This window comes from Phoca vitulina, unplaced genomic scaffold (assembly GCF_004348235.1).
Source record: "Phoca vitulina isolate PV1807 unplaced genomic scaffold, GSC_HSeal_1.0 scaffold7, whole genome shotgun sequence".
Taxonomy (NCBI): domain Eukaryota; kingdom Metazoa; phylum Chordata; class Mammalia; order Carnivora; family Phocidae; genus Phoca; species Phoca vitulina.
Window position 1 is genome coordinate 19869951 of NW_022589710.1, and position 26329 is coordinate 19896279.

General features: G+C 34.9%; 1 protein-coding gene and 1 pseudogene across 1 annotated transcript in view; both read left to right on the forward strand.

Annotated features, from left to right (window-relative positions):
• TOGARAM1 (TOG array regulator of axonemal microtubules 1) overlaps positions 1-26329 on the forward strand; it is a 79188-nt gene that overhangs the window by 14640 nt on the left and 38219 nt on the right. Inside the window, exons 2-8 of the mRNA XM_032405014.1 lie at positions 868-1024; positions 5347-5481; positions 12508-12813; positions 14163-14425; positions 16455-16687; positions 19376-19476; positions 23525-23677. Coding sequence (XP_032260905.1) covers positions 868-1024; positions 5347-5481; positions 12508-12813; positions 14163-14425; positions 16455-16687; positions 19376-19476; positions 23525-23677 — 1348 coding nt within the window. The remainder of the gene's footprint in view (positions 1-867; positions 1025-5346; positions 5482-12507; positions 12814-14162; positions 14426-16454; positions 16688-19375; positions 19477-23524; positions 23678-26329) is intronic.
• On the forward strand, positions 8910-10154 carry LOC116632936 (annotated as a pseudogene).

Consider the following 26329-nt stretch of genomic DNA (forward strand, 5'->3'; position numbering starts at 1 on the left):
ATGGGGCTCAAACTCACAACCCTGAGATCAAGAGTCGCATGCTCTTCTGACTCAGCCAGGCAGGCACCACTGTTCACTCAGTTTTTAAATACGCTATGGCCATATTGAATGTGAGGTGATCCAGAACAATTGAGGTCATCATTGGTGAAGAATTCTGAACACTTGAATCATGCTCTCATTTAGTTCTTTAACTATGATTGTTCTTTAACTTCAGAATTCTATCCTGGCACTTTTGTACCTTAAGGATCAAAAGGGGCATGTGAAAAAAAAATTGGACACTATAAAGTACTAGACATATATAAAGTATCAGGCACTTGGTTTTAACTAAAAAATCTAAGAAAATCTCCTAAGGGAACTGTGATATAGGTTACCACGTATACATTTTTATTTGGGCTACAGAATATGGATAGTAAATTTGCCACAGTAAGACTAGTAGAGTGGGGTGCTTACTGGTTCAATGACCTTCAGTTGGCATTTACTATGTAATACTCAAGGATGGCATAGTGTGAGAGTCTACACTGCTGAATCAGAAATGTTCTTTGCTCTATTCAGGTTGTCTTTTAACTCTTTCTGTCATTTACATTCTTTCCTTCCTAGCTGCCAGATGTGTACTTTAGGAAGGTAAGGTACAGAAAAGGTTTGGGGTAAAATAATAAGAAAGAGACAAAAATGTAGCATTTCTATCATGGATTGAAAAATACTGTTAGTGTACCATACGATATGTGGATGTTTATTTGTATCATTGTATATTTGATAAATATAATATTTTTTAATCTGAATTTCATAATCGAGTCTAAATTATCCTGTCATATTTATTACCAAGTAGATGTAACACAAATTTGCTAATTTTTTATTCTCTTCTTATAGTTTTCAGCGTATGATTTCATCCCATCTCCAAAATTAAAGTCCTCTCAAGGAATGCCAGTAAATGATGATTTATGTTTTAGCAGAAAAAGAGTGTCAAGAAACTTATTTCAGAATAGTCGAGATTATAACCCAGATTCTCTTCCTGTATGTGCTGCTGGTAAGTAAAAGGTGCAGATAATGGACATGTTGAAACTTAAGTTAAAGGTTTCTCTAAACGTAATAATTCCTTTAAGAGCTCAAAGAATTTATAATCTAGTAGACAATTCAGGTTCAATAAATATTTGTTAAAGATGTGATAAGAATGGGGCACCTGGGTGGCTTAGTCCATTGAGAGTCCAACTCTTGATTTCGGCTCAGATCATGATTTCAGGGTCATGAGATCAAGCTCTATGTCCGTCTCTGCACTGGGTGTGGAGCCTGCTTGGGATTCTCTCTCTCCCTCTCCCCCTTGTCCCACATGCTTGTTTGTGCGTGCTCACACTCTCTCTCAAAAAAAAAAAAAAGAGATCTAATAAGAATGGACACTTTGACATAATTGTCTCCTAAGACCTTGGAAGGGTTTCTCAGTGAAACCCTTTAAATAGTAATGTAAGGCAGTATTTACTTTTTTTTTTTTTAAAGATTTTATTTATTTATTTGAGAGAGAAAGAGAGTGAGAGAGAGAGCATGAGATGGGGGAGGGTCCGAGGGAGAAGCAGACTCCCTGCTGAGCAGGGAGCCTGATGCGGGACTCGATCCTGGGACTCCAGGATCATGACCTGATGAGCCGAAGGCAATCGCTTAACCAACTGAACCACCCAGGCGCCCAAGGCAGTATTTGCTTAGTCGACAATCCATATTTATTTAGTGTCTCCTATGTGTCAGATACTTTACTAGGTACTGGGGATATAGCAGTCAACAAAAGAGGGAAACTTTCTCCCTAATAGATTTTGCATTCTAATTGGAGCAAAGCAGACGTAAATAAATGCAAAGCATAGTAGGTTAGATGGTGATAAATGCTATGGAGAAAAATAAAGCAGAGAAGATGAATATGGAGGAAGGGCTGTTTTAAATAATGTGGTGAAAGAAGGCCACATTCAGAAAGCGAATATTTGAAGCAAACCACACAAATATCAAGAGAGAAGAACAGATAATTACAGGAAGAGGGAATAGTGCAGAGTGCAGGACATGTTTGAGAAAGATCAAAGAGGCTACTTAGTCTGGAATGAAATCGGTAAGGGGAAGAGAATTAGAAAATGAAATTAAAGAGGTAATAAGGGTCCTTATTTATAAGGCCTAATGGACTATTGAATGAACTCTGGCTTTTACTCTGAGGGAGGAACATTTTGAGAAAAGGAGTAACATCAGTTGCCTTGTGTTTTTCAGGCTTGTTTTGGATGTTACATTTAAAATAGACCTAAGGAGGGGCACCTGGGTGTTTCAGTCATCAAGCGTCCAACTCTTGATTTTGGCACAGGTCATGATCTCACCATGGTGAGATCCAGCCTCAGGTCTGGCTCCACACTCAGCAGGGAGTCTGCTTGAGATTCTCTCCCTTTTCCCCTGCCCCTCCCGCTCCCCCCCATCTCTTTCAAACAAATAAATAAATCTTTAAAAAATAAATAAATAAAGTAGACTTAAGGAGGGCAAGGGTGAAAACAGGGTAGAGTTGATGGAGGTTTAACCAGGGTAGCAGTGAATGTAGTGAAAGTGATTAGATACTGACCATATGTTAAAGTTAGAGTTGATATGATTTGCTGATGGATTGGGTGTGGAATGTGAGAGAGAGAGAAGTGAAGAATGCTCTAAGGTTTTTTGGCCAGAGCAACTGGTAAGATGTTTGTTTAAGTAAATGTTACAGAAAGTAAATATGGTAGTTTAGAGGACATGGTCATTGTCATGGGCCATATCAGTTAGAAAAGACACTGAAGAGGAGATAATAATTATACTGCATTTTCTGGGGATGTATATGATACAAGCAGTTAGAGGAGAGTTATGAGGAGAGCAAAGGTTTACATTAGGAGTTGGCTTGAGATATTCTGGGAGCTGTGTGAAGACAAGATTCATTTTAAATGGTCAAGAATAAATTTGGATATGGGGAACCCTTGTGTGCTAGGCTCAAAAATTTGAACTCATGCTTGTAAGCTATGGGGAACTAATGGAGATTGTTTTCATTAAGTAAAAAAGAAGCTAGGGTGATAAGGTTGTTTACAAATCAAATAGAAAGGAATAATCAGGAAAATATGACAACTGGATATAGAAGATGAAGAAAGGGAATAGCGGAAGATTTCAAGATTTAGCACACAGTTAATTACAAAAAGGGTAATATGTTGACAAAACAAAGCCAGTTGGGAAGGAAAAATGGTTTATAAGGTAACGATTGACTTTGTTATAGTTGTTAAAATTTATTTAATATCCAAATGATATCAGTTATTGAAATGTGTTGGCTATGAGTTCAGGCACAAAATTTAGAGAACTTTGTTACCATAGGAGAATTTATAGATCTTTATGCAGTAAAATTCCGTAATATTTTCATACAAAAATGACTGTTACAAAGATTGTATAATGTTTAATAGAGAAAAAAAAATGCAAGAACCAGTTATGCTCATACCATTAGTTTGCATTTTTATAAGGCTCATGCTTTCTGTACTGGAGAGCTCTTACCTACCTGTACAGATTTAAAATAACTGGAAAGTAAGACATCATATAACCTGATGCTAGATTGGATGACATGAATTATAAGTACTGTAGGGTTTTAAAAAAGGAAAAGGTGATAGGTTTTGAAGTGGTTTGGGAAAACTCCAGGAAAAGTTGAACCTTAAAAAAGCTGGACCTTAAAAAAGGGAGAGGTTTGTGATTGCTTGGCAGTGAAGCAAGAGAGGGACTGTTATAGATAGGGAGAGTATAACCAAAGCATGGAGGTGAAAATTAATTTAGAAGATGTCCAGTACATGAAGGATAAAGGGGCTTAAAATCATAGGGAGAGAATTTTAAAAATCATAAAATTTCAGAACTATAAGGGACCCCCAGTAAGGAATAACCTTAACCAGACAAGGGAAAGGGAAAGAGATCTTGGAAATATGCCCAGATAAGCTTAGAAACCATGTGAATGCTGTGTTACATGTTAGGGAAAAAAGGAGAAGAGTTCTGCAGTACGGCTTTTTTGTACAGTATGTACTGCAAATACCGGGAAGAGGGAAAACCAGCCCAGGAAACAACAGATCTTGGTGAGGATGAGGAGAAAGGGAAATCCTCTTGCATTGTTGGTAGGAATGCAAACTGGTACAGCCACTCTGGAAAACAGTATGGCAATTCCTCAAAAAGTTAAAAATAATAAATAAATAAATAAATAAAAAGTTAAAAATAGAACTATCCTATGATCCAGTTATTGCACTGGTGTTTACCAGTGCACTTAGGTGTTTACCCAAAGGTACAAAAATACTGATTCAAAGGGACACATGCACCCTGATGTTTATAGCAGCGTTATCAACAATTGCCAAATTATGGAAAGAGCCCAAATGTCCATTGACTGATGCATGGATAAAGAAGATGTAATATAGGTGTCTGGAGGGCTCCGGTGATTGAGCATCTGCCTCCGGCTCAGGTCATGATTCCAGGGTCCTGGGATCGAGCACCGAGTTGGGCTCCCTGCTGATCAGGGAGTCTGCTTCTCCCTCTCCCTCTGCCCCTTCCCCCTGCTCGTGCTCTCTCTCAAATAAATGAAATGCTAAAAAAAAAAAAAAATGTGATTTTATTTACACACACACACACACACACACACACACACACACACACAGAGTGAATATTACTCAGCCATAAAAAAGAATGAAATCTTGCCATTTGCAATGACGTGGATGGAGCTAGAGAGTATTATGCTAAGCGAAGTAAGTCAGAGAAAGACAAATACCATGATTTCACTTGTATGTGGAATTTAAGGTGAACAGGTGAGCATAGGGGGAGAAAAAAGAGAAGCAAACCATAAAACAGACTCTTAACTATGGAGAACAAACTGAGGGTTGCTGGAGGGAGGTTGGGGGGCTGCGTTAAATGGGTGATGGGTATTAAGGAGGGTACTTGTTGGGATGAGCACTGGGTATTGTATGTAAGTGATGAATCACTAAATTCTACTTCTGAAACTAATATTAAACTCTATGTTAACTAACTGGAATTTAAATAAAAACTTAGGGGGTGGGGAGAAGGAAAGCCAGGTCTGGAGAAATGTTCCATGGTGAGGGAGCATGTAGAAAGAAACTGTTTTTGTGTATATTTTTCAATATACCTTTGTTTGTACTTTTCCAGTCTCTCTTCTGTTCTTTAACCCCTGATACTACTCAGATACGCCAATAGCAAAAACTGTCCCTTTCTTGCCTGCCTAGTTCACTGTACAGTTACTCTTGTAGTTATTCCTATGCAAATGAAATCAATATTTCTGAAATTAGATATATTCATGAAATAAAGTTAACATTTACTTTTATGTTTTTCTCTTCCTTCTCTCCAAAGGCAGTACTGGGACTCATCAGACAAATGTTTCTGGGAAATGTGGACAACTTGGATTTTCACAGATATGTGGGAAAAGTGGGAGTGTGGATTCTGACTTACAATACCTAGGGACAACTAACAATCATCAAGATAAAGGTTTAAATTCCAACTTTATTTGGATACAAATGATTTATAAATATGTGGGATTTCCAAATGTAGCTTATATGTTATTTTGTGTAATTTTATTCATTGCAAAAAAAGAAATCAATCTTATATTTTTAATAACTTTTTTTTATAACTTACCCTAAAATATTAGATTTAATAATCTTAATGTAAATATGACTGGTGGAAATTAGAGGGTTTAGAAACTCATGGTGGAGATGAGCATTTTAATACCAAGTAATTAAAAACATTATTCATTAAAAAGTACTGTGTTAGCAGAAGACAATTATTTTCCACAGCAGTTTTAACTTTTGTTTTTTCCTTTTTGAGAGAGACTGCCTGTGCAAGTTGTGGAGAGAGGGAGAGGAGGAGATAGAATCTTAAGTAGGCTCCATGCCCAGCGTGGAGCCAACACAGGGCTCAATCTCACGACCCTGAGATCATGACCTGAGCTGAAATCAAGAGTTGGACACTTAACCGACTGAGCCACCTGGGTGTCCCAGCAGTTTTAACTTTTAAAGTTGTTTAGAATTTATTAAGTCTCCTGTTAGGAACCATAACTTCCTGACTAGCTATCATTTCAGATATCTTATATGTCTCCAAGATATAGAACAAAAGGAAGGGCTTGAGGCTGGCTGTCAGTTATATGAATTTTTTATTTGAAGGGGTTTCTTAAATGTCTGTATTAATTAATAGCTTTATCGATTATTATTTAGAGGTAAGATCATATGAAATATTTCTAGAGGTGTTTTAATTTTTGTTACATATCCTTTTTTTGTCAATGAAAAGTAATGCTCATTTGAAATCAGTAAGGAAGATTTAGTTAATATAGTACTTAAATTTTAGCAACCCTTTCGTCCACGCACTACAAAGGGCCATATGACTCTATGAAGTTTTTCTTTATGGTGTTTTCCCAATAAAACAGTTAATCTTTCGTAATGATAGAGATATTTCCTAAATTTTGACTAGATACCCTTGGGACTTGTGAATTGTGGAAGCAGCGAAGATTCTCTCTGTTGCTTAGTCTCTTCCTGTTTAGGATATCCCCAAATGATTACATTACCTTTGATAACTACCTCCACTCTCAGTGTTTAATCAGATCTTCATTGAGGCTTTGGTTTTCTATAACCTCTCAGAATACCTGTAAGAGTAGCTACTAAAGGGATATCAAGTTCTTCCAAAGTCAGCATTTAACTTAATAGTAGGTTGTACCTTAAAAAGTCTATTAGGACCACCACCATGTCAACTAATATTCTCGGTGGGATTTCTGAAGACCTGGGTGTAGATGCCAGAAACCATCTAGAAGCTTCCTTCCCAATTTTAAATGTTGCAGTGATCCACACCAAACATTGGAAATGTTGGTATTTTTTTTTTTTTTGGCATTCTGTTGGTTCTCTTTATGTGCATTAAAAAATTTGATGTTTGAGTTCTTTGTAAGAAATATCTTGAAATCTCTTAATGAAAGGAATATGTAATAACACACTGACATGGAAGCATCAGAATCTATTAATAGAGCATTGCAATTCAAATCAGGAAGTTGAAAGTTTTCATTTACATGTAAATTGGTGACCACTTAAATCTCCTGTAGTCCCCTTTTCCACCCAAATAAGATTTAGGTAGAAGTAAAGGTCCAAACTATGTCATTTATGAATTAAAAATAAATGATACATAATTACATCTAGTTAAGTCTTCAGAAGAAAGTTTTGTTAGTATACATAAGCTAGGTCTTTTGTTGTTGAAAATCTTCCAAAAAAATATTATAGGAAAATTTAAGGGAACCCTAAATGGTTACAAGTAGATTTTTATATTAGTTGAGGAATAAAAAGAAAAGATCAATAAAAAGCAAGAAAAAATAATAAAACACACGATAAATAGAAAGCACAAAATAAGATGGTAGAATTAAAACCAAATATATCAGTAGTTACCATAAATATCAGTGGACAGAACTTAGCATTTAAATAACATGGATGATCAGATTTTATTTTATTTATTAAAATTGAAATGCTATTTTTTTCTGATTTATATTTTTTCTACTTTTTTTTAAGTTTTTAGTTAAATTCCAGTTAGTTAACATACAGTGTAATATTAAGTGCAGGTGTACAATATAGTGATTCAGCACTTCCATACATCACCCAGTGCTCATCACAAGTGTACTTCTTAATCTCCATCACCTGTTTAATCCATCCCCTCCACCTGTCTCCCTTCTGTTTCTTGGTTTCCCTCTCTCTTTTTTTCCCCCTTTGCTCATTTGTTTTGTTTCTTAAATTCCACATATGAGTGAAATCATATGGTATTTGTGTTTCTCTGATTGACTTATTTCGCTTAGCATAATACTTTCTAGCTCCATCCATGTCATTGCAAATGGCAAGATTTCAGTCTTTTTATGGCTAAGTAATATTCCATTGTGTGTGTGTGTGTGTGTGTCTGCCACATCTTCTTTATCCATCAATCGATGGACACTTGGGTTGTTTCTATAATTTGGCTATTGTGGATAATGCTGCTATAAACATCACGGTGCATGTATCCCTGTGAATTAATATTTTTGTATTTGGGTAAATACCTAGTAGTGCAATTGCTGGGCTGTAGGTAGTTCTATTTTTAACTTTTTGAGGAACCTCCATACTGTTTTCCAGAATGGCCACACCAGTTTGCATTCCCACCAACAGTACAAGAGGATTCCCCTTTCTCCACATCCTCACCAATACCTGTTGTTTACTGTGTTGTTGATTATAGCTGACAGGTGTGAGATATTAGCTCATTGTAGTTTTGATTTGCATTTCCCTAATGATCAGTGATGTTGAGCATTTTTTCATGTGTCTGTTGGCCATCTGGATGTTGTCTTTGGAAAATGTCTATTCATGTCTTCTGTGCATTTTTTAATTGGATTATGAAATGCTATTTTTAAGAGCCATACCTAAAACACGTCAAAATAGAATGGGAGAAAGTAAAGCATGGAAAAGGTATACTAGACAAATAATCAAAGATAGCAAGTATAAAAATATTGATATTAGAGAAAATATGCACACTAAAGGTAAAAATATTTTTAGGGCTAAAGATCATTATAATGGAAAAAGAACAATTCAGGAAGAGATTAGACTTTTCTAAAATGTTTGGACGTGGGTGTGTTGGGGGGGGGAGTGTGTTGACAGAATTACAAGGAGAAAATGAACAAATCTACAAATGTTAGTAGAAAATTTAAATAGAGAGGCACCTGGATGGCTCAGTTGGTTAAGCATCTGCCTTGGGCTCAGGTCATGATCTAGGGTTCTGGGATCAAGCCCCACGTTGGGCTGCTTGCTCAGCGGGGAGTCTGCTTCTCCCTCTGCTCCTTCTCCTGCTTGTGTTCTCTCTCAAATAAATAAATAAAATCTTAAAAAAAAGAAAATTTAAATAGAATAAAGTTTTATATTAGATGATGTAGAGTAATGAACAACACAATTAATAAGCTTGTGAAAGTTGTCTCAGAAATAGAAAACCTCAGTAGACCTGTAATCATTAAAGGAATTTTATTTTAAAATTTTACCCCTACACACACAAAAAAGACAAAGTCCCAGGCTCAGATGATTTTCCTAGTATTCTGTCAGACCTTCAAAAAGAGATAAATCCTATCTTATACAAACTGAAAGAAGAAAGAAAGAAGTTTCCCTGCTTTATTTTATGAGATGAGTATAGCATTAATACCATACCATAAAGTTAATGAATAAAAGCAAAAAATGGTGGCCCAGGCTCACTTTCATGAAAGACGAAGTCCTAAATAATGTATTGGCAAGTGAAATCTAGCAATGTGGTTTTAAAATGTGTAATATATTATGTGTAAGTAATTTTCCAGAAAATCCTATATTTTTAACCTTATCACAGAAAGGAGGAAAACTATATAAATGTGTCAATAGATGCGGTTAAAATTCAACATCAGTGCATGATTACAAACTCATAACAAACTACAAATAACTTTCTTAACCTGATTAATATCTGTTAATACCTATAGCAACTATATTTAGTGTTAAAATATTAAAATTCACTTTAAAGTCAAGAATAAGACAAAAATGCTCACTGTTACCTTTGCTTTTGAACATTTAACTAATCCCTCTAGTATTTATTGGGAAGCAGGCATTTTCTAGAATCTAAAAATCAAAATCTAGTAGAGGAGAAAATAAAAAAAAAAGAAACTAGAATAGAAATGACTGCTGTGAAGAAAAATAAGCCAGGGTAGGAGACAGAATGTGATAAGGAAAATTTCTGTGGAGTGAAAATGTTTAAGCAGAAAGCCAAATGAGGCCATTTTGGCGGCTGCTCTTGGTTGGGGCCGTCCCGCATCTAAGGCAGGAAGATGGTGGCCGCAAAAAAGACGAAAACGTCACTGGAGTTGATAACTCTAGGCTCCAGCTTGTTATGAAAAGTGGAAAGTATGAGCTGGGGTACAAGCAGACTCTGAAAATGATCAGACATGGCAAAGTGAAACTGGTCATCCTTGCCAGCAGCTGTCCAACCTTGAGGAAATCTGAAATAGAATACTACGCCATGTTGGCCAAAACTGGTGTCCATCACTACAGTGGCAATAATTGGGCACAGCATGTGGGAAATACTACAGAGTGTGCACACTGGCTATCATTGATCCAGGTGATTCTGATATTACTAGAAGCATGCCGGAACAGACTGGTAGAAAGTAAATCACTCAAAATTTTTCTTTAATAAAACTGGCCACAGCTTGTTTAAAAAAAAAAAAGCCAACTGAAGTGGGGGAGTGAGTTACATTGATATCTGGAGAAATCCAGGAAGAGAGCATTCCAGGCAGAGAGAACAATCAAAGCACAAATGCTCTGAAGTAGGACCATATTTCTCTTATTGGAGAAATAGCAAGGTCAGTGGAATGAGTGAGGGGGAGAGTAATTTTCAGAGATAACTTGGGGCCTTGCAGAATATAGTAAGGATTTGGGATTTTATTCTGAGTGGGATGGGAAGTCACAGGAAGTTTTTGAGAGGAAACAAAAATAGCCTGATTTGACTATTTTAAAAGGATCAGAGCTGCTATGTAGAGAATTGGTTTAGTAACAATGGGGGCCAGGTACAAAGCAAACTAGTGAGGATATGGCAATTGTAAAGGTGAGAGATGATACGGCTTGTATTAGGAAGGAGTGGAAGTGATGAGAAGTAGTTGGATTTTGATATACAGGGTGGCCATAAAGTTTGGAAACATAGATAATTTTATTATTTTATTATTTATTATTATAGTAATAATTTTATTATTACTCTCTGCCTGGAATGCTCTCTTCCTGGATTTCTCCAGATATCAATGTAACTCACTCCCCCACTTCATTTGGCTTTTTTTTTTTTTTTAAACAAGCTGTGACCAGTTTTATTAAAGAAAAATTTTGAGTGATTTACTTTCTACCAGTCTGTTCTGGCATGCTTCTAATAATACCAGAATCACCTGGATCAATGATAGTGTGCATACTCTGTAGTATTTTCCCACATGCTGTGCCCATTATGCTCATATACTATGAATAAGCCATTTATTCTGCATTCACCTAAGTTTTCAGACTCAGTGATCACCCTGTGTTGCTAATGTAGAGACAGAAGATTTACTAATGGATTAGATGTGAAGTTTGTGAGAACAATCAAAGATGAGTCCAGTGTTGTTGGCCTGAGCAACTTGAGGAATAGAGCTGCCATTTACCAAGAGGAAGATTAGGAGAAGACTAGATTTGACTGGGAAATCAAGCGTTTTGTTTTGAACACGTTACATTTGGGTCATCTGTCTTTTTAAAGAAGATGTTGAGTGGCATTTTGATATTAAGTCTGGATACAAAGAAAAATCCGTGCTAAAATTTGGGAGTCATTGTACTCCCTATTTAGGGAGAGCCTAGCTCAAAATTAAAAGTATAAAGTTTGTAGAGGAAGAAACAAAAATTGTCAGTACTCTCAGATAAAATGTGATAATTAAGAGCACTTGGAAGCCACAGTGCCTGGGTCTGTATCCCAGCTTTATGATTTCCTAGTGTGTGACTTTTGGCAATTTACTTAACCCTCTTACATTTTTTTCTTTTAATCTATAAGGTAAGAATAGTACCTACCCCCATGGGGTTGTTGTGAAGATTAAATTACTTAATACCCATGAAGTGTTTAGAACACTACTTGACACAAAGTAAAGTGCTCACTAAGCAATAGCTCCCGTCATTATCATTATCATAATTGCCATCATTATCATTATTAAAATTACTAGATCACTTACAAAAAATCTAAAAGCATATACAGAAAACTGTTAAAATACTAAGCAATTTAGCAAGGTTACCAGATACAAAGCCAGAATATAAAGTTCCTAGACACCAGCAACTTTCAGAAAATATAATTTTTAAGAAAGAAATTACAGTATCAACAAAATATATAAGTATATGGAAACCTAACAAAAGATTTGCATACCTTTTATTATGAAAGCTAAAATATATTTCTGAGAGACATAAAAGAAGACTTTAAATTAAAGGAGATCCCACATTTTTAAACAGGGAGGCTGAATATCAGGAAAATGGCAGTTATTCCTAGGTTGATCTGTAAATTCAATGTCATTCCAATCAAAAACCCAACGAGGATCTTGTATAGGACTTGACAGGCTGATCCTGAAATACAAGAATGGCCAAGATAATTCTGAAGAAGCTAAAAAATGGAAGGACACCCATCCTATTGGATAGCATTATGATAAATAAGACATTGTAGTACTAGTGCAGGGATAGACAAAATAGACTAATTGAACCAATAAGAAGCACCTCAGTGTGTGTGTATACATACATACGTATGTGTATATATTTGAGCTTTATAGATGAATGGAAAAGAAAGGACAGTTTAAAACATGGCACTGGGACAATTGCACTATCTATATTGAAAAAAGTTAAATTAGATCTTTACTTCACACTGTACAAAAAGAAATAAACACCAGATGGGATAAAAATCTGAAAGTGAAAAGCAAACCAATTTTAAACTCTTAGATGTATATGCATAAGTAACATACTCTCTTTTTTTTTATTACAGTGTATGCTAGCCTGAATTTTGCTCCTAAGACACAGCAGACATTTGGTAGCCAAACAGAACGTACTTCATCATACTCTGGTCTAAATCCAAGTCCAGGAGGCTTCATCCTTCCATCCTATCCTCTCTCATCACCTCGAACTAGTCCAAAGCACGCATCTCTTACCATATCTCCAAAGAAGTCTCAGGATATTTCGATTAACTTCTCCAATTCCTGGCCTCTTAAAAGCTTCGAAGGGCTACCAAAGCCGAGTCCACAGAAAAAGCTTGTCAGACAAAAATCGTCTGACCCTCCAGGTAGAAATGATGGTAAAAATTAATACTTTGTTCAAATTTATTTGTGTTTTTGAAATATTACTTTGGAGTTAGGGCTGTTTGATCTTTAAGAGCTGGTAAACTGCATTTTATTTCTCTGAATTAGTAAGCATCTAGGAAAATAATAGTATGTTAAATAAATCAAACATGTTATATAAAATAAAATTCAAATGAAATTGTCATTTCTTTTCTTAATTTTGCACTTTAAAATCATTTTTCAGAACTAGGCAGCTAATAATGCTTTATAATGAACATAAACAGCCCGAGAGCCTAGTAACGAATTTTAGCTTTAGAAATATAAAATGTCATAATTACTATAATTAATGCTTAGTATCCATTTATTCTACATTTTTTAATTGCTTAGTATATGTTAAATTTATTTAAAAGGGTTTTCTATTATTTGTTAACTAAAATATTCTTTTCTTAACAATAGCCCTTCCAGGACGCCTGGGTGGCTCAGTCCGTTAAGCGACTGCCTTCAGCTCAGGTCATGGTTCCAGGGTCCTGGGATTTGAGTCCCGCATCGGGCTCCTTGTTCAGTGGGGAACTGTCTTCTTCCTCTGTCGCTCCCCCTGCTTGTGCTCTCTCTGTCTCTCTCTCTCTGACAAATAAATAAAATCTTTAAAAAAAACAATAGCCCTTTCCAAAATAATGAAATTAGCATATAAATTTATTCAAGACAGATCCAGTCTCAAAATAAAAAGTCTCAAGGGCAGCCCCTATATCCCACATACTCTCTTATCCCCAGCCTCTGAGCTAAGGTGTACACCTTTAAACTACCCTACCTCAGTGATGTTCTGGTTTATAACATGATCATAAGGTCAATTTGTTGCATGGTTAGTCAGTTTTATCACTTTTTCTTAGCACTACACCTTCATTTCCTCCATTAATTTCTTTCTATGTTTGTCTTTCCTACAAGATCAAATATTGTATTGAAAGCTGAGAGTTTATTCAGTTTGTTCTCTCGTGTGCCCAACATTACTGCTTTGCATATAGTAGTCACTCACATGTTGCTTGCATAATTAAATGAAGCCAGGCAAATAGTCCTTCTGGCTTACTTGTGGACTTTATCATACAAATATTAGTTATGATAATGTGTATAAAGATAGAAATTTAACTTGGTATATAGTATTTTTATTTAATATGAAAGAATTTCTGGTAACTCATTTTTGTTGTATTTGTTAGGGGACACTGATACTTCGATCTGATTTTAAATAGTAATCTTCTAATAAAAGACAATGTGTTTTTTAATTTAAAAATGCTGTATTCCAAACACTTGTGATTATAACTCCCAGTTCTCTGAAATTAAAAAAATATAAGTAAAATATGTTTTTTTCATGCAGGAGAAAATTCTCAAGAAAAACTTTCTCCAGTTCAACTTACACCTGCCTTGGTGAGATCACCGTCTTCCCGACGAGGCCTAAATGGGACCAAACCCGTCCCTCCCATACCAAGGGGAATCAGCCTTTTGCCTGATAAAGCTGACTTAAGCACAGTGGGACCCAAAAAGAAAGAGCCTGATGATATTTGCAAGAGTGAAAAACATAGTCTTACAATTGATCTTTCAGAATTAGATATCAGAGATAAAGATTTGGATCAAGAAGAGGTTAGAGCCAAATATCATTTTTAATAATTTTTAAATGCTTGTAATTTTCTATAATACAATAGCTATTATTTAAGGAAGAATCAAGTACTTTTTAATTCCATAACATGTTTTCTTTTTTATAAAAATATTTCATGATCCTTATAGAAAATGTAGAAACTATAGTGAAGTATTGGAAGAAAATTCATCACACCAAATCCCACTACCCAGAATAATTTGCCATTAACACTCTAATGTGTTTTCTTTCAGTATTTCTTCTATGCATATATTATTTCTTTTTAAGTTAAAAGTATGAGTAATATAGCAATACACCCATACACTAATCCCTCCCAAGTGAACAATTTGCATATTTGTTTCCTATTTTTAAATAAATGAAACATAACATAGTTCCCTCCCCAATCCAGTTCCTTTCCCTCCTTCACCAGAAGCAACCACTATCACCATTAATTTGTGTTTTATGTATTTTTGTACTTTTTAATATATTCATATTTTGATATTTATGATATTATCATAATTGATTTTGGCTTATTCCTTGTCTTTTGCTATTGAAAACAGTGGTGCATTGAACATTCTTGGGTATGTCTGTTGTGCATATGTACAAGTTTATTTATCTTTATGAAACTGAGGTCATATTACATACTCTTTGAATTCTCAGTCACTCCATTTATACTATAAAAATCCATTGCCAATATGACAACTCTGTACATGCTAATTATGTCAGAGAAGGAATGTGGTTGCTGTATTACTTTGGATTCGGAGCACTATTTCCATAGATGCTTTCTTTTCATCATATTAGTCTGCCTGATGTCAGGTTTAAAAAGTGTTTTACATAAAATGTGTAAACTGAAACACGCAATTATGTTTTGTGGTCTTATTTTTGCCTGTTTTCAAGATGTAAGCATCATATACTGATTTTACTCAATAAAATAAAGTTAATATTAATGCATATTCATTTTAAGGGCATTTTTTTTAGCATTAAGCATGTGTACCAAAATTGGTTCTTAATGAATTAATTAGTCATTCCAACTTCTGACTGCTTGTAAAATCTTTCCTCCCCCCCCGCCCCAGTTGTATTTCACTGATACTAGGAAGAGAATTCATTTAAAGGGAAGAAAGTTCTAGAAGAGGCATTTTCCTATGTAACTCATAAATTTCATCTGATGCTACATATTTTTGCATTATTTGTATGATACCTTAAAAATAGCCCTTTTTCTTTTAATGAATAATTGAAAGGGTAATTTCAATTTTATAAAATTTTTAATTTTATAAAGTTTATAAAATTTATAGAATTTTATAAAAATTTCAATTTTATAAAATTATTGATAAATATAGGAGGATAGTACTATTTTTAAATATTCAGCCTTCTAAGGATTTATTAGGGAAGTGGCCATACTGTTGAATCAACCATTATAATTGTTATAATCAAAATGTAAGTGAAACACAGTTTATGTATGTTTCTGGGTTCCTTAATTCATTCAGGGTTCTATTCCCAACTTTAATATATTTGTTTGTGATAGCATCTTCTACTCTACATTTCTAGAAACACTTGGCTTCAGAAGTCACATACAGTCATCTGTTATTCTCTGACCCCTTACACTGGCAAACTTGATGTAAACTTCAAATTTTAGAAAACTGATTACTTTTCACAGAATTTCTAAATGGCCACATCCACACACCAATGACCAAAGATTGGCTAGACCTCTCTGACTTCAACTCAGATGTCTACCATCTGATTCAATGATTCATTTACTAATTAAATTTTATTATATTAGTCATTGTTCTTAGTGCTGGAAATACCATGGTGAATAATAGCTTGAGATCCTCCCTCTAAAGGGGCTTACAATCTTGTTTATATTGGTTGTTTTTAAAATACGTATTTTTACTATGTACAAATATGTTAATATCCATCTTGTTAGTACCAGAATGGAGAGTGGCTTGCTAGATATGGTGAATGGAATTTAAAATCTTAGGATAACTTTTACTCAGATAAATGTCTTGCAAAGTTAATTGTTTTGTTTTTTTTTTTCCTTAGATGCAGAGCTCTCTTAGGTCCCTTCGTAATAGTGCAGCTAAGAAAAGAGCAAAACTGAGTGGCAGTACTTCTGATCTTGAAAGCCCTGATTCTGCAATTAAGCTCGACTTGACTATGGACTCACCATCTCGATCTTCCTCTCCAAACATCAGCTGTTATAGTGAAAGTGGAGTTTATAGCCAAGAATCGTTGACTTCTTCTCTGTCTACAACTCCCCAGGGGAAGAGAATAATGTATTTTATTTTTTGACATGTTAAATGAATGCTAATCTTTAATTTGTCTCATCCCTAATATCGTATTTGAAAAAAACTTTTAAACTATTTTCTAGTTCTTAAAATGTTGAAGTACATTTAAAAGACAGTGGAAAAGTTTACAGATATTATCTAGCTTGGCTTTGGTTTGGGATGGGTGGAGAGAGAGAGAACACATCAGCTGTAACTTAGAGCACCTACAGTAATATAAACCCTTACTCCCCAAGCCCTACTTGTTGTTTTGCCTAATATTTATCCTAATATTCTTTGTTCTTTAGCTCTGTTCTAGATCATTGAGTCTTTTGCAGTGGACCTATAGCTGATATTACTGCTTTCATTGAAAACTCAGCACCAATTTCCTCTAATTTGTAGATAAAATCCACTCAGCTGTTACCTCGCCATTTCTTATATTTTGTTGTTCCATTTTCATGTAGAAGTTTAGGCCTCCATGCCATAGCTTTTGCAGCCTTCTCAGGAGTCTCCCTTATAGCAGTTCTGGAATTAGAGTCCTGGCCACCCTAGAGCATTTTTTTCTAGTATAGCAATTCAACAAACTTTTCCTGGTTACCTCAGTGACCTCTAAGTCTTAAACAGTGATCCTACCTTGATTTCTGAGAATTTCTGTGACTCTATTCTAGGATTTTGGGGAATCTCTTCCCTCTTTATTTTAGACAAAAACCTGAGTAGAATTGCTGGGTCATAGGATAGATATACATTTAGCTTTTTAAATAACTGCTGAACAGTTTTCCAAGATATTTGTACAATTTTCTACTCCACTAGCAAAGCATGAGAGTTCCAGTTGTTTCACATCCGTGTTTATATTTGTTGTTGTCAGTCTTTTTAACTTTATTTTCCTTTGATTTTATCCTGAACCATGGTTATCCACAGCTACTAGCTGTAAATATTTAAAATTAAATTTAAATTATTTTCACTTAAGTGAACTGGAATCTTTAACAACGTAGGTAGAGAATGCATAATCAAAGGACAGATGGTGTTCTATTAACTCTAATGGAAAAGGGTGTTTCATTTCAGCAGTTCATAGAATTAAACCAAATTTTTATGTCCTGCTATGAGACGTTTGTCTTATCCCGTGATTCCATTCTCTACATTTTTAACTTAAATAGCAGCTTAATATGCAGTTGGAAATTTTTTCTTACTGGAAATTCCTTTGTTGTAATTACCCAGGGAGAATAATGCAATATATTTACAAAATGAATTTGGAATGGCTACATGGGCTGGTGAAGTAACTGTTTATGTTTAGTTACCAGACATTTAAAATACATATTTATCTTTTAGACCTAAAGTCCTTCCCTTATCTTCTATGAATGTGAAATTTTATGTTAAATACTCCTGCAGTTGCAAGGTCTTGTAAATAATTGAGAACCTAGTTGGGAAGAAAAGTTCATTTTATACTATAACATTTAGAATTCACTATTCTCTGTATTGTCTCATGGAATTATTCTCTTCAGATTTTGAACTCTGTGAGAAGGAGTTCAATATACCCTCATTTCTGGACTAAATTGCCTTTAATGAATTTCATATTTCCACATTAAGTTTAACAGCTTTAAAACAGTTATTCTTAACCAGCTTGCATCTTGCCTTAAGAATCATGGCAAAGAGAGCCACTATTACCTCATGTGGGGCTTTCATCTTTAAGTGGGTTGGGGAGGAAAAACTCTTGAAAACCACTCTTGTAGAGACTAAAGTATTTTCTTTCATTCAAGTCAGGTACATGGTATAAATGTAAATTGACTAAAAAACCTATCATCTATTCTAGAGAAATTACTCTTTAAAAATGTTTAACAATGGGGCGCCTGGGTGGCTCAGTCATTGGGCGTCTGTCTTCCGCTTGGGTCGTGATCCCAGGGTCCTGGGATCGAGTCTCACATTGGGCTCCCTGCTCAGCAGGGAGCCTGCTTCTCCCTCTCTCACCCCCTCTGCTTGTGTTCCCTCTCTCACTGTGTCTCTCTCTGTCAAATAAATAAATAAAACCTTAAAAAAAATAATGTTTAACATTGACTTCTCACTAGGCCAATTAACAAATATGCTTACCCAACTACTAAGAACTATGCTCCTTTATAAAATCTCTTTATAATATTCATCACTGGCTTACTGATATTACAACACTTAAATGATTTAAAACAGTTCCTTTACATTCAGATTCAACAATCTTCAGTCACTTTCTTTGTGAAACAAAGCCTGTAGGTCTTTATAATGTCAGAAAAGTATAACAAAGAATAATCCAGGAAGAAAATGACATTTGCTAATAAATCCACCTGTTGCTTATCTCTAATTTGTAATGTAGTTAAGTCTCTTTTTTTGTGTTATTATCTGTGAGGACAGATAGTATATTAGATTATTAGGAGTCACTTGCTTTAGTTTTGGAATGAACCAACTTTCTTTGGATCAGTTTTTTGTTTTTTTTTTTGACCCAACAGAAGGTTATATAGTACGAGTTAGAGAATCTTCCCTGCCTTTTGTAATCCTCTCATGAAAAATTTAAGAATTGCCTATATGTTAAATGGTTGGAAGTTCTAAAAGTGAACTAGGAATACCAATAAAAAAATATTCTTAGCTATAGTTTTTGTACTTGCTCCTGCCTTACTATCTAAGAATGTTGAACAGCTTTAGATCTTAAATGTTTATTGGAATTACTTTGTTTCATTGTAGGTCAGACATATTTCCGACATTTGGATCAAAACCTTGTCCAACGAGACTTTCTTCTGCAAAGAATAAAATCTCTGAGATAGCTGACCAAAGCCCCAGTGCAGGTATTTTATAACTGTTTTATAAATATGATTTATAGAAAGTATGATTTTTAAATGATACCAAAAATGGTAAAAAAATGCATTTCAGATATAGAATTTTTGTAGTTACCAATTAAGACTAATCATCTTTTTAGCTCCTTAAAAGGCCTTTTTTTGGCAAGAATAAATATTGTATTATTCTTGGAAGAAAAATTATTTACCTAAATAATTGATCCCCCTTTAAGCCCATAGGTGTACCTATGCCTGGCTCTTCCATCCGGACATTTTGGTTTAATTGATATGAAATGTGACCTGGCCACCAGAGTTTTGAAAGCCCTTAGGTTGATTCTAATATGCAGCACAGTTTGGAAGCCACTAAAGTATCACAAAAGACAACTTGGTTTAAAAACAACACTTAGCTAGTATTTAAGTTCATTTGTATCTTGTTAAGAATTTTGTGAACTAACCTGGAAGTCTCTAACGTATAGCATCACTTTTCAGAAAATAGATTTAGTTATTAATAATCTTTTGGAGAAATATTTGGATTCTGATCTATTTAAGGATGGAAACTGCATGTGATTCTTCTTTATGATTGGTAACAGTATATTAGATTATGAGTGAATTATAACAAATTGGCATTTATTTTCACATGATCTCTGTATAAAAGTCCTAACAACTTTAAGGCTACTCTACCTTACATTATAATTTCCTCTCTAAAAACTATGTATGTATGTATTTGTCTACTAAGACTTTTAAATTTCTTATTCCTAAATATGTCTTAATTTCATCTCCTCTTTTTAGTCTCCACTATCACTTTTACTCATTTCTTATCCACTTAGCCTCCTAAGATTTCTCTCCAGCTTCAGTCTCATTCTTGTTCCCCACAATGCAAGTCTGACTGTATTGCCCAGCCTAAATTTATTTAGGGCATTATTCCATGATCTGTCCCTGTCTACCTCTCCCGCCTCATATTTCACTTCCTTCTTTGTAATTTTGTGTTCCAGTTAAATCAGACCACTTTCAATACCACTTCTTCTCTTTTTGCAGTTGCATGTACCATTTTTTCTGGGTGAAATCTGGAATCTACACCACACCCCATTCAGCTGTAAAAGCAGTGCAGTTGCTTTTTCTGAAAACCTTCCCCATTCACAAACAAAATTGATTATTACCTCTTTCATGATATCATTATATTTTGCACTGATATCTTTATAGTGGTATTACCATTATTTCACTTCTCTGGACTCTCAGATTCTCAGATCCTGATTATCTACCTAGTGCCTTCGTTATCACAAATGCCTAATTCAACCATGCATGCCTGGTACATTGGCTTCCACAAAGCTAGTGTTCCACAAAGAGTTAGTTAATCTATTAGGCACAGGAAGACAATGTATATGTGCTTTGGAGTCTGAAAGACCCCAGCTGGAATCCCGGTTTGACCATATTCATGAGCTGGGCAAGTGATTTAACTGCTTTGAAACTCAGTTCCCTCATCTGGTAATGTAAACCTTGAGAAGGGGTAATGAACAGTTAAGTATAAGCACCTAATGCACAGGGGACACTTGGCTTTTATTCCTTTAAAGGAAAAGACACAAAGAAACATAACACATAAACTTATTCTTTAATCTCTTTTTAAGGCTGATTATTATAGTAAATTATTCATAACTTTATTTATAGAAGTTATTGGTAGCCTGTGTCTTATTTACAAAAGTGGAGCCCTCTTCTGGAAGAATATGTTTGGAGTTAGAAAAGAATAGATTTAGAAAACCTAGATTTGAGTTTCCCCCTGACCTCATAAGTCACTTAAGTTTTAGTAAAGTGAAAAAGTTCTTAAAACAGTACATACTTCATTATACAGTATTCAGTGTTTGCCAAACTTGTCTAATATTTAGTATTTCTTAAATTTGCCTAGTCCTAGGGATCACCAGGGATGCTTGTAACACAGATTCTGGGACCTCACCTCACAAATAATGAATTGATCGTCAGAGTTAAAAATCTGTATTTTTAACAAATACACATTTCTAAGATCAAGTTTTGGAAACTCTACTGTTGAATTCATTGTGAGATATTCTTGGTTAAATTTAATATGCCCTCAAACTGTAAGGTTGCTAATGGTTTAGGATCTTACAAACTTGGGTTTACATTTTTTGTTTTTGTGGAATAAGGTTTTGTTTTTAGTAAGCAAATGATTCCTACAAGTTTATCATTTAACTGATAAAGTGTAAAAATGAGTAATGCTCCGAGTAAAGATTATCTGAAAACAAAACGAAAAATAATTATGTAGAAACTATAAATCCAACTTGTCTTTGTGTTCTAATGTCCAATAAATATTTCCACATGTAATCCACCACTGCCTATCATAGCACCATAGGTAAATGTGCTATAGATAATTTACATAGGTAAATTTCCTGAATTATGTTATAGTAAACTTTTTTCCTGTAGCATCAGATTAGTAATACCTGTTATTAACGGAAAGCATTTACACCCAAAGCCAGTACCTTTATGAGGATACCTTTATGAATTATCTATCAAAACTAAGAAGAGTATAGACAGATATCCATGTTACTCCCAGAAGTTCTCTATCATTTAACACCAGATATTTTTTGACTCTCTATGAACTGACTTAGTGCCTTTTATTCTACAGTCCTCTGTTGACCAGTTGCCACCAGCCACCCCTTCTCCTCACAATACTGTTTTTTTTTTTTTTTTTTAAAGATTTTATTTATTTATTTGACAGAGAGATAGAGAGAGCGCACAGATAGTCAGAGTGGCAGGCAGAGGGAGAGGGAGAAGCAGGCTCTCCGCTGTGCAGGGAGCCCGATGCGGGGCTTGATCCCAGGACCCTGGGATCATGACCTGAGCCGAAGGCAGACACTTAACCGACTGAGCCACTCGGGCACCCCACAATCCTGTTTTTATTAAAAAACCCACAATCATATTAAGAACAAATTGTATTTTGTTATTACTATTTAATGGTATTTGTAAGGAGCTATATATATGAAAGTGGATGGTGACTTAAATATATATTGTGTAGGATTTTCCGTTTAGTAGATATTTTGTGGTTTTAATAGCTTCAAAGTATTGGTATAGGGTGGTCAGTTGAAACATTCAAATGTAGATTAAAATTTTTGATATTTGTTAAAAGGAGGTCCACATTAGGGTTTTGATTTTTTTTTAAAGATTTATTTATTTATTGGTGGGGGGCAGGTGGGGAGGGAAAGAAAGAATCTCAAACACTCCACTGAATGCGGAACCTGACCCGAGGCTCGATCTCACAACCCTGAGATCATGACCTGAGATGAAATTAAGAGTTGGATGCTTAACTGACTAAGCCACCCAGGTACCCTGATTTCTTTTATTTTTAGTTAGGAATATAACATTTGGGTATTTACAGTATGTTAGGCACTATGCTAAGCCCTTTACATGTATTTTCTTAATCCTCACAACCATTCTGGAAGGGGTAATTCTATTATCCTCCATTTTACAAATAAGATTGTCTTGCCCAGGTTCTGTCAGGGGCTTAAGTGGCAATGCTATGATTTATAGCCAGGAAGCATGATTCCAGATTCTGAGCTTAGTCACTGTGGGGTGTACTGCTTCACCAGCCAGACCAGTATAGATCCATTACACAAGAGTGGGAGAGAAGAGAGAAATGGAAAATATCTCTCAGGATACAGTTTAAAAATTCTAGATTTAAAAATTTTTCTTTCTGCTATAAAGGTTTATATGTCATTTAAACATTAAATGCCTGTCATATTTTAAATATGTATATATATATACTTGGTTATCTCTTCCAAACATTGAATTTTGTATTTCATTGTAATTTTAAAGCCTGTTTTATAAAATGTTTCAGATATAGTTTATAATAAATGTTCTTAACTGCTAGTAAAAAGTATAACAAAATTTAAAATATGATAAAACTCTGAATTACTATAATGTTATAATTTCTAATATTATGTCACTGACCTTTTTAAAAGTCTAGAAAGCAAGATAGATTTAGAGGGGGAGATATGTACCTATCTATAATATTACCTGAATCATTCAAATAAATATTTTTATGTATTTTATTTTACAGGGATTACAACATCCAATGTAAGCATAATTGGTCAACATATGAACTGTGGGTTTGGATGTGGTGATATTGAAGATGATAGGTTCCATGATATTTCACCTAGTGTTTACAAAATACAAAATAAGGAACACCCAAGACATTATAAACATACAAAAGGTTAGTACATTTCACAAGTTAATTTTTAAGATTGAATGTCTCTAAATCTTAAATTAAGTGTCTCGGAATTCTCCCTAAGCATTCCAATAACCTGAGATTTCTCAGTTTTGAGATTTTTCTTACCCCTCTGCTGATGTCTTAATTGCTTCAGTAATTCTGCCAAATAAGAGAACATGCAGGTTCATGTATTGGTTAATGGGCTTACCTGAGAAGCCAAAGCAGGGAAGCAACTACCCAAGAGGTTAAAACTAAGGAATCTTGGGGCCCCTGGGTTGCTCAGTTGGTTAAGCAACTGCCTTCGGCTCAGGTCATGATCCTGGAGTCCCGGGATCGAGTCCCGCATCGGACTCCCTGCTGAGTAGGGAGTCTGCTTCTCCCTCTGATCCTCCCCCCTCTCATGCTCTCTCTCTCTGTCTCATTCTCTCTCTCAAAAAGATAAATAAAATCTTTAAAAAAAAAACAAAAAAAAAACTAAGGAATCTCTGGTGACGTCGCCCTCCGCCAAGATTACACACACACACACACACACACACACACACACACACGTGTTACAAGACATTTTACCACTAAAATGGGGTAGAGAAATCATGTGAATAAATAAATCCCAGATGCCTACTTAGGTTGTAACCATGGAATAAAACTGTGGAAACAGGAATATAGGTTTCCTGTGGTAGAACCTGGGAAGGCTTCTTTGTTATCACTAACCATTATTAATAATTTACATCCTTTTTTTTCTTTAAATTTAGTGTAGCAAGTAGCTCCTCTGTGACTGCTCTGTTCATTTTTTCAGAGAACCTATTATAGCTACATTTTTAAAAATTTCCTTTAGGGTAAAGAGGAAGTTATTTTAAAGTATATAAATATTTAAATATAATAATTAGAAGCAACTGTATTTAAATATTTAATCTACTAGTAACTGTAAGGAGGTGTCATTTTTTATTTGTAGCAACCATGATTGTAATAGGTCAACTTTTGTTATTTCTGATCATCTGAAGTCGTGTGTGTGTGTGTGTAGGCAGTCAGGCATTTTAGGACATGTGTATTTTTTTGTGGAAATAAAGGGAAGTTGCTTGGAATGTTTTTTCTTTTTTTTTTGTAAATTTTAAAAAAAATTTCATCCATGATGTAATTCAATATCTGTTCTTTGTGGAAGGTTTCTTTTCTTTTTTTTTTTTTAAAGATTTTATTTATTTATTTGACAGAGACACAGTGAGAGAGGGAACACAAGCAGGGGGAGTGGGAGAGGGAGAAGCAGGCTTCCCGCCGAGCAGGGAGCCCGATGCGGGGTTTGATCCCAGGACCCTGGGATCATGACCTGAGCCAAAGGCAGACGCTTAATGACTGAGTCACCCAGGTGCCCCGTGGAAGGTTTCTTCTCTCTCATTGTTTTTACAAAAGAGAATGACAGGGTTTTTTCCTATATACTTACATATTTTATTTCTCATGTAAAGATAATCAATACAAAAATACTTTTCTTCCTAAAAGTAACTCATACCCTAACATATAATTTTTTAATTTTCTTTTTTTTAAATTGCTTTGAAATAATTGCTGAATATATTCATTCACTACTAGTGGCACCCTTTTTGGACAGCAGAATCATAGAAATATTTATATCTTTTGAGCAGCAGTTATTTCTACTCCAGAAAATTACTTCTCACACACACTTCCAACTCTAAACCAAACACCTACTGTATCTGTCTGGTCAACGAGAATAAACATGTTCAAAAACCAAACTTACCCTCCTTTCCAGACCTGTTCTTCTCACTTTGTTTTCATTTTTATTAGTAGCATTACCATTTTTCCAGTTATGGGGACTTAAAACTTTAGAGTCATCTTTGTCTACTTCTCTTTACCCTCCAAGTTCAGGCAGTGACCATCCTACCAGTACTGTTTAATCTGGGCCTTCATTACCTCTTCCCTGGATAATTGCAATAGCCTTCTGAATAAGACATCTTGCCTCTTATTTTATCCATTTTTACTCCAGGCTGCTTACCCTTCCAGAATTATCTTTTTGAAGTATAGTTACCATCTCTTCCATACTCAAAACCTTGAGTGGTTCCCTATTTCCCACAGAATAAATTTTGTGCTCTGCAGCAAAATTTTTAAGACCCTTAATAATCTTCCTCAGCTGAACTTATTGCATTATCTCTTACTTCTCTTTTCATTCCCCCATGCTCTGGCATTCTTAGTACTAGAAGTTTTCTTAGTTGGCATGTACAGTTGTCCTAGATGTCTGTTTCTGATCCTGATGTGTTCACATCATGTCTGCTTTTTGAATACTGGCTTAAAATCCATTTCTTTAGAAAGTTTTCCCCACTTAACTGGCCTGGAGTAGTATAAATTATTTAAAAGTAAAGATATTGTCATCTTTATATTCCTGTTAGGCTTTGCATGTAATGGTGTCCGATGCCACATGTTAAATGAATGGAGTGGTGATGAGCCAACCCAGACTAACAGTGTAGCCTTGGATACAGTCAATCAAACATTGCATCCTCAAATAATCAGATTAAAATGAATTTTGAGTACAGTGCTGAAGAGAATAAAACAACTTCCAAAAGAAATATTGGCAATAGGTGGCATATGTGAATGGATTCATTTTGCAAGAAACTTCAGACGGTTTTAGGATTAGCTTTCAGAACCACTTCTTCCCAT